The sequence below is a fragment of the Panicum hallii genome, chromosome 9 (assembly GCF_002211085.1).
Source record: "Panicum hallii strain FIL2 chromosome 9, PHallii_v3.1, whole genome shotgun sequence".
Classification (NCBI taxonomy): Eukaryota; Viridiplantae; Streptophyta; class Magnoliopsida; order Poales; family Poaceae; genus Panicum; species Panicum hallii.
The window spans coordinates 6,426,109-6,435,580 of record NC_038050.1 but is presented as its reverse complement, the minus strand read 5'-3'; the positions used below and the strand labels follow the sequence as shown (position 1 = coordinate 6,435,580).

General features: G+C 51.6%; 1 protein-coding gene across 1 annotated transcript; it reads left to right on the top strand.

The window, feature by feature from the left end:
* The first annotated feature begins 1,845 nt into the window (after positions 1–1,845).
* LOC112875141 (glutamate decarboxylase 1-like) lies at positions 1,846–6,841 on the top strand. Its single transcript, XM_025938872.1, has 7 exons — positions 1,846–2,201; positions 2,320–2,524; positions 4,778–4,978; positions 5,245–5,459; positions 5,564–5,817; positions 5,930–5,982; positions 6,099–6,841. Exons 1-7 carry the CDS (start codon positions 2,116–2,118, stop codon positions 6,567–6,569), a joined length of 1,485 nt encoding a protein of 494 aa, XP_025794657.1. The 5' UTR covers positions 1,846–2,115; the 3' UTR covers positions 6,570–6,841.
* Positions 6,842–9,472: the final 2,631 nt, after the last annotated feature.

Below are 9,472 nucleotides of genomic sequence, written 5' to 3'. Positions count from 1 at the left end.
GTGTTGGAATCCTCTGTTCCGTCGACCGTCGCTCAGACCCGATGCTTTCTAGAGCCAAGAGGAACTACTGCTCTGCCTTGCAGGTAGGGTCTTTTCAGAGGGGGGTGAAAAAAAGAAAAGAAAAAAGAAGAAAAAACTCCAGGCTCCAGCTGACTCACGCGGATATTTAGGCATTAGAGTTGGGAGATTTTATGGGTTTATGGGTCTTTTCAGAGGGGTGTGAAAAAAAAGAAAAGAAAAAAGAAGAAAAAACTCCAGGCTCCAGCTGACTCCTTGGATGGTTTTATGGGTTCGTTGCATGATTACCGGCATGATAGGCTGCCTACTAAGACAGCCACATGCTGGAAGCAGCAGTATTTATCGCGGATCAGGAACGGGAACGATCACTCGCTGTCGCATTGATCATGACAGCCTCATGCGGATATTTAGGCATTAGAGTTGGGAGAGCCAGGCTGAACAGGGACAGGGATGTTGAATACTCCTAGATCTGGCGGGGGAGGTTTTCGTGATCTAACACGGGAGAATACTGGGTCGTACTTGTGGATAAACAAGATGAGATATATTCCAGCTATGAAATCACATGTATTATCCACCGGTTTTAAGGGGGGGGGGGATAGTATGTGCATTTCCTGATTTTACAAGATTAAAAAATATCGTTGCTTGTTTTTCGTTCCAAGTAATTAAGAAGGCTAATCCGGACCCCCGGGTGTCTTAGTCAGGATTCCATGCAAAATGGCATGGGTGATGTCAGAGGTTTATTAGCATGACCTCGACCACAGGGACCAGCGGACTAGTTGGTCATCTTTTTTTTTTGGACTAGTTGGTCATCTAGAAAAAGAGAAATAGTTTTTGACATCCTGCAATAATTCATTGACTCCTTTCAATAGGGGGGAAATGTTCGGCTGTAACTTTGATTTTGGAAAAAAAAAAACAGACAGTAACTTTTACTTAAATCCCATATCTTCTCATTTACGAAAGCATGGTTTGTCGCTTTATAGTTTATATACGCCAGGTGTAAAACTAAAGCATACGAAGATTACTGAAGCATGTTTTGCATTTTTTTTTTGTTGCCTTGAATACTAATAAATTCAGTAGGTGGCGAGATCATGGTGAGAGTTTTGAACCAAAGCTCAAACACACTAGGTCCTTTGTTTAAGCAAGCATTAGTTGCTGTTTGTTTTTTTTTTTGTAATGACCACTGGAGCAAGCATATTCTTACTGTTCGTTGACCATAGCTCATAGGCTCATGCGGATTGCGTAACATGATCACCCCCAACAACCACTCCAAAGTCCAAATTCCCATCGTGCCGCAGACACAGTTTCTTTTTACATCTCGCGGTATTTTTTTTTCAGAGGGAGCGAGGTGATCCAAAGCTCCGAACCATAGTCCTTTTGTAATGACAACTACTGTAGCAGACACGTTTCCTTTGCAATGATTAACCTTCTGCCTATGGAAGAAACGATGGGTGCCGAACGCATGCAGGATTAGATTACAAAAATAAACCGTTTTCAAATCACGACAGGAGTTGCAAAGCGCGTCGCGCGACGAGAGCAGAATCGATCGCGCGGCCCTCACCGGCTCACCGCCCATCATATCGCATCATGCTTCCCCGGCATCAAGGAAACCAAACATCCACTAACCATTTATTATTACTGAGTAATTTATTTATAAAAGGAAAGCGACAAATACCATTTTTTTCAAGAAGGGAAAAAGAAGGAAACGAGGAGGAGACCGAGGAACGTGGACGGAGCAAAAGGAAAAAACTTGTGAATACGAAGACCGTGGCGGGGGAGGGGCGATCGGTCAGAGGCACGGCCGGCTCACACGACGCACCTGCCCCGGGTAGAGACGGGCTCAGAGCTCGCCGGCCGGTGTCACTTCACCCGCACCGTCGCCGCCGCCGCGGCGTCCTAAAAAGAAAATTCAGCGAGCGCGTCCTCCGTTTCGCGTTCCGTTATTTAAAGTCCAGGAAAGCCAACAGCTACGACCGCGTCAGTTCTAGCTCTCCCTCGCCCCCAAGCCATCAGCAGCATTAGCCCAGTCAGAGCAGATCAGAGAGAGCCCTTCTTCCTCCTCCCCGGCCGCCGGCGGCGAGAGATCGACGAGCGAGCGAGATGGTGCTGTCCCACGGCGTCGGCGGCTCCGATGAGTCGGTGCACTCGACGTTCGCGTCCCGCTACGTCCGCGCCTCCCTCCCCAGGCACGTGCCGCCGTCCCGGCCGGCAGCTCGCTCTCGCCGCTCGCGCGCGGCTCCTCCGATCGACACAGCATTATTAGACGCGCGGTGCTCGCAGCTAACCCGTCGCCGGCGTGTGCAGGTTCCGGATGCCGGAGCAGTCGATCCCGAAGGAGGCGGCGTACCAGATCATCAACGACGAGCTGATGCTGGACGGGAACCCGCGGCTGAACCTGGCGTCCTTCGTCACCACGTGGATGGAGCCCGAGTGCGACAAGCTCATCCAGGCCTCCGTCAACAAGAACTACGTCGACATGGACGAGTACCCCGTCACCACCGAGCTCCAGGTACGCCGGCTTCCTTTACTTCGCTCCGTCGACCGATCGTCGGCACCGTTAGTTCTCTCTTCTGATGATCCCTGGATGGTATGCCCAAGTCGCCCTCCACTTTCCCCTTGCGTTGCCTGCTCCGGACGGCGAGCCCCCTGTTTCTGATTGGTCCTCGCGGTGGAAACAGAACCCTCTGGTTTTTCATTTGCCCACTTGGCCTCTGATCTGGCCGTGGATATTTTAGTTTATTTTCGGAGGACAATCTGGCCTCGGATCCAAAAACTAATGCTGAAACTGAAAGCAATCCAAAATGATCGAGTACCCAAGCCCGCCAGGCAAGCAGCCATCAATCACATTCACATGCGCGTTGAAAGCCTCCCAAGTTGCCATCTCTTCTCCCTGCTGCTGTATGGCTGGCTCTCAGCACGGGCCTCGGCTCTTCTTCCTCCGCTAGTCCATTACTCCATGTCCTTTCTCCGGGATACCTGCCTTTGAAGCTTCGCAATTCGCAAGAACAAGCGTAACGGAGAGAGCACGCCGGCCCGTGGGAGCCTGCAGGGTGGGCCAGGCACCAAGAGCACTGGCAGCCCAGCAGTAGCAGCGATGCCGACAGAAATGAAAGCAACAGGCGCCGAAGAAACGTACAAGTGTCATGCCTTGCCTGTCCGTGTCTGAAACCAAGAACGTGCGTGACCAGTGCCTGCCTGCCAGAGTGCCAGCAGTGATTTCAGATCAGCCCACTGGCCGGCTGCTGGCTGCCAATTGGCCGGTCGCCATCGAGGATGGCCGGCTACTCGCCGACTCCCGGAGCCGAGCCACCAATAAATGCCACGGCAGCCGGTGGCGCCGTGGCGGTGCTCCCATCCTTTCGGGTGGGCAGGATCAAACGAAAGATCATTACTTCATTAGGCGACGCAGGAGGACGAATTCAGATTGTGGATAAGGCCACCGAGCTCGATCCTAAAGTGTTCGACTAACCTGAAGCAAAGTTAGCAGCATCTAACCCTGGATCCGTGGCGCACGGGCCATGGAAAAGGTCATTGCCATGAACACCCTGCTATAGTATAGTTCTATCCGTTTTGTCCTTGCGTAGTTCCTCTGTCGAGTAGGCTCGTCCTTAACTTTGTACGTCTTCACTGTACAATATTTTTGGCCCGTGAACGCGCTCCTTTCCTTTTGCCTGTCCGAAATCGAGGAGAGAAAAAAGGAACGTGTGGCGCGAGTGTCCGAAATGGTAGCGCTTGCCTCCCTTGCCGGTGGCCGCCGGTCGCGATCGAGAACTGCCTGCGGCTCACCGGCGTTCGGCCAACCTGCTGATGCCTGCACCTGGCTCCCACCGTCCCTTTGGCACTTACCCCGTCCCGAGGCACCTGAATGAACTACGGCAAGAAAACAAACCGGGGTGGCTTCAAGGCCCCATGAGATTCTTTTCTCAGAGGAAAAAGAAAAGGAGGATATCCGAGGAGATCTGCGGCCCGCTGCTATCCACAAAAGCAGAGATGGGAGAAATACAAGTGGGATTGGAGCTGGGGAGGGATGGTGGTGTTGGTCATTGGCCGAAAGGTGGAGCTGAGGGCATATCTTAAAAAGGCTACAATAACTCTAATATAGAGTCCATGCCCTTTTTGAAGGGAAAAAATGTGTCATTAAGAAACACAAAAATTAGGAGAGCAAAGAGGGAAGAGGCCAAGTTGCGCTTTTGGTTCAAGCTGTGACCTTTTGTGATATCAGGAATTCAGGACACCTGCCTGCCTGGATGAGACAGTTGGGTTAGGTCAGGAGACGCTCCGAAAGTGAAGATTGGCCTGAAAAGAAAATACTATGATGATTCGTGGCGTGCGCGCATGAATCATAGAGACGCCTGCATCGTCATCGATCCACCGGCCATTCCTTGAAGCACAAGCGGACTATCTTTCCCCCCAACTACTATTGGAATCATTCTCTACGTTTCTCAAGAATGATTTTAGCATCGGATTCCAAACTTTAACCAGTGTGAAATCTCAGCACCCATCTACGAATTTTCTTTTTTTGGAAACATTAAGCGCTATAATGCCAGTTCCCTCTGCAGTCTGGCTTTTAAATTTCCTAAGATTGACGAATTCTTTGAGAAAGGTTTTTAAAAATATTTTCTTCAAATAATGATTGTGAGTCAAAAGTTCTTCCTATTCTGAAATTGGAGACAATATTTGTCCTGTCCAAGGAGAAAAATGCAGCTTGACCATCGTTTTGAATCTTAACTAATCAGCTTTGACCCGAACGGTGATTTTGCAGAACCGGTGCGTGAACATGATCGCTCATCTGTTCAACGCCCCTCTCGGGGAATCCGAAACTGCAGTCGGAGTCGGCACCGTCGGCTCGTCCGAGGCCATCATGCTCGCCGGGCTGGCGTTCAAGAGGCGTTGGCAGAACAAGATGAAAGCCGCCGGCAAGCCCTGCGACAAGCCTAACATCGTCACGGGCGCCAACGTCCAAGTAAGCAAAAAATGGCAACACCCAATTTTCCATAACGAGTAGCCCAATCATTTATCATTTATGTAATAATACTCGTTCCAAATTATAGGTTGTTTGGCAAATCTAGATATATAGATTTTACTATGCATTTAGATATAAATTATGTCTATGTACGTAGCAAAATTTATATATTTGATTTGACAAAACAAACTATAATACAATTATTGGAACGGAGGGAGTAGTTTATTTCCACCGGATCCTCTAAATAATGGGCTGGGAAAACGCAGGTTTGCTGGGAGAAGTTCGCGCGCTACTTCGAGGTGGAGCTCAAGGAGGTGAAGCTGAGCGACGGGTACTACGTCATGGACCCGCACAAGGCCGTGGACATGGTGGACGAGAACACCATCTGTGTCGCCGCCATCCTCGGCTCCACGCTCAACGGCGAGTTCGAGGACGTGAAGCTGCTCAACGACCTGCTCACCCAGAAGAACGCCGAGACAGGGTAATTGGCACTCTTTACCCGTGCAAGCGGAGCTCAATGTTCCGGTGTGCGCGTGCCAGCAGTGTGGATCCTTAACTATGAGCTTGGTCTGAACGCTCGCGCAGCTGGGACACGCCCATCCACGTGGACGCGGCGAGCGGCGGGTTCATCGCGCCGTTCCTGTACCCGGAGCTGGAGTGGGACTTCCGGCTGCCGCTGGTGAAGAGCATCAACGTCAGCGGGCATAAGTACGGCCTAGTCTACGCCGGCATCGGGTGGTGCATCTGGAGGACCAAGGAGGACCTGCCGGAGGAGCTAATCTTCCACATCAACTACCTCGGCGCCGACCAGCCCACCTTCACCCTCAACTTCTCCAAAGGTCTCTCTTACTTCATTCTGGCCCGGCCGTTTCCCCGTGTCCATTTGATTCGATGCACACAACACAATCGACGATCTGGCCAATGTGCTCACGGCCGCCACCATGATTTCAGGTTCCAGCCAAGTCATCGCACAGTACTACCAGCTGATCCGCCTGGGCTTTGAGGTAATTAAAATTGCATTAGCTTAAACTTGTTGATACCATCAATGGTTTATGTGCGAACATCATATTCTGATGAGTATTTTTTTTCAAAAAAAACACTAAACGTGCTTGCAATGCAGGGTTACAAGAACATCATGGAGAACTGCCAGGAGAACGCGATGGTCCTGAAGCAGGGCCTGGAGAAGACGGGCCGGTTCAACATCGTGTCCAAGGACAGCGGCGTGCCGCTGGTGGCCTTCTCCCTCAAGGACAGCAGCCGGCACAACGAGTTCGAGATCTCCGACTTCCTGCGCCGCTTCGGCTGGATCGTGCCGGCCTACACCATGCCCCCGGACGCGCAGCACGTGACGGTGCTCCGCGTGGTCATCCGCGAGGACTTCAGCCGCACCCTCGCCGAGCGCCTGGTGCTCGACATCCAGAAGGTGCTGCACGAGCTGGACGGGCTGCCCGCCCGCGCCCCCAGCGGCGGCGACCTCGCCGCGCTCGCCGCCGCCGAGGCCAGCCAGAGGGAGATGAACAAGCAGCGGGAGGTGATCTCGCTCTGGAAGAGGGCCGTCCTGGCCAAGAAGAAGACCAACGGCGTCTGCTAATAAGCAACCCTTGCATATATGGCCTATATATCGGGTGCAGGCCAGTTGCTGAACCAACCGAAATTACCTTTCCTTTTCTTTTTCTGAACTTCCGGTGAAATTTGTCGTGTACTGTGCTTTACGGATGAAGGCTGCAATTTGTCGACGTTAATTTTTAGAGGACGGAGTTGCTCCTGCTTCGTATGACGATGTAGCGAGTGTATTATGTTTTCGACATTTGTGTGATTTAATGAACTAGTGAGATGGACCTGCAGGTTAATTAAGTTTTCAAAGGATGAGCTGTTCGATTTTGACGCCAGGGTTTCGCCATGCGGAGAGCCCGAAGGCTGAAATCGCGCGCGTTTTGGCTTTTGGGCCAGAAAATTTTCTCCATAGCCCATCGTAGACATAGCATGAGGTCACCAAGCCCAGCCGCCCTCCGGTCTCTTCCTAGACACGCTGGCGCTCACAGCCGCCTGATTTACAGCACCGAGACACCTCTAGGTGATGCTGCGATGCAGACACCATGGAGTGCGCCACGCTCCACCTTTCTTGGACGATGCATACGCAACGTCTCCGTAGAACAACACCTGCGTACTCCCCGTCAAAAGCACGACCACTGATCCACGGGAACACCACACACGTTGCCTACCTCTGCCGATCCCAGCACACCACACCCAGTCCCAAAGCGTCGCGACTCGCGAGAGGCCAAACCAATCGAGGCGCGCCGCGCTTCTAGAGCGGCGGCAGCAGAGTGCCAGCGTCAAGCCTCCCCACTTTCCGCCGAAGCGCCTGCAAGCTCTCCCCAGCCATCCCAACTGAACCGAGCACTCGCGCACGCGCAAGCGGCCGCCCCGCCGCCGTCGATCCCCGCGATCTGTTATCACCGCCGTCGCCGTCGCCGCCTCTCTTTCTGCCGGACTGATGGCTACGCGTTCGCGCATGTGGCGCTGGGTGCGGGGGGCATGCTCGCTTGGGTTCTACGGAACGGGCCCCCGTGCCCGTGCGTGCGCCTGGCAACGGAAAGCGCTCGCCGCTCGGCTCCGGCGCGCGGGCGGACGGCGACGCGTCATCATTGTTACCCGCACCCACGGGAGATCTGCAGCCAGCCACTTGGTGCGCGACAGCGTCGTCAGCAGCGCACCACTACCTGAACACTAGCTCGTTTAGGGGGCGCAGGATGAGCTTTGCTTCTCTCTCTCTCTCTCTCTCTCTCTCTCTCTCAAGTGGAAGCTCAAATAGTTTTTTTTTAAAAAATGTGGGAGCTCAAATCATAAACGTGTCCGGTGGCTCGACAAAAACAGGGCTCTAAAAATTGCATCGCGGTAAAATACGAAAAAAAACTTAATACGTAAGGTTTCATTTTTTAAAAAAAAATTATATTATAGGCATAGCCGCATAGGCACTCACACGCATGCACACAAAAATTACACCTACGAACGTTTATGAGAGATTTGCTTGGCATATTTTTAGTTTCATGAACTCACCAATAATGTTTTGGTATCAACAGTTCATCACACACGTCACCTTGCATTGCATGAATAGCAAGCACACGAGATGTCATATCTGGAATTTGATCCCTGATGACATGCAAGTTTGTCACCACACGACACGTCACCGACATGTCTCAAGCTATACTTACTCTCCTTGACATGCAAGTCGCTAACTGAAAAGAGCCTGGAACTTCTAACCTGTATCTCCGTCGATGGAAAAAAATTAAAAAATCTTGACAGGTAAGTTTGTAATAAGCGGAAAAAAGAATAAAAAATCTTGAAAGCAAGCAATTTGAGGTTGGCGACAAAATTGACAAGACACGGTAAACCAAAGGGTAATGAAACCAGAATAGTATCCAAACCTAATTTCATTTTCCCGCACCAGAAACAATAAAGTGGCTCCCCACCTTTTCCTTCCAAAAAAGCAGTTATTAAGGTAGGGGTTAAGGAGAGCAAGAGAGCTCAATTCCGCTAACCCTGCAGACGTTGCTGTCTGCGAGATCGCAGTTAGTTTTCAGCGATCGCCTTTACTTGACTTCCGTTAGCAATTCGCCGCCACTTGCGTCCGGGCCGAAATCGCAGCAAGGCTATCGTTAGTGGTGGTGGTACAATCGGGACGGGGCTTCGTCGGAGACTTTAACCGAGAAAGAATATTTAAGGGACGTCAGGCGAAGTGCTCCCGCCTCATCGATCGCACTCCCGCGCGGGAACTGAACAGGTCAGTTGGGACTTGAGGTCATCGATCGGATGAGACATCGGCTTCTGCCTAGTGGCCCAAGTGGCGATGATCTCCGCCGGCCGCGCGCTGGGTTGGAGGGGAAGGTAGGCAAATGGAAGCTAGCGTCTCTCCAGGGTTTCTCCAACTTCCAACGCAGGCGCAGATGGAGGTGCCGAATCCCATCAGGCTAGGTGCAGCATGACCTCCCAATGCAAGCATGTATCTCTGTCAGCCGGGTGACAGGGCGAGGAAAAGCTGCGTGAGCTGAAGAAGCCTGATCGAGGAACCCTAGCTAGCCAACTTCCTGGATGGACTGCTGGGTTTCAGTCAGAAGATGACAGGTCAGACTGCTGTGCGTGCAACCGGGGAAGAATAAAACGTTGCTTTCAGTTTGAGGTTTCATCAGTCTCTAATCAAATCACACTGGGGATTTATTTGCGTCCATACACTTGTAACTAAACACGCACTTGTGGTTGTGCATGCATGTGCCTCGAAGCTACATTATATGGAGGGGGTGCCTATGCACCCACAGAAATAAGCAAAATTAGTGATTCAGTCTAATTTTTCACCCTGTAGTTTAAATTCATGCACCAACAAGGCAAGTGCACCCCTCTTCAATTTGCTCTGGCTTCGCCCAGCTCTATATATTGACTAAGTCCGTTCCTACTGTTCCTTCGAGTTTAAATTGAGATGCCAGAAGCACCGCCGGTTGC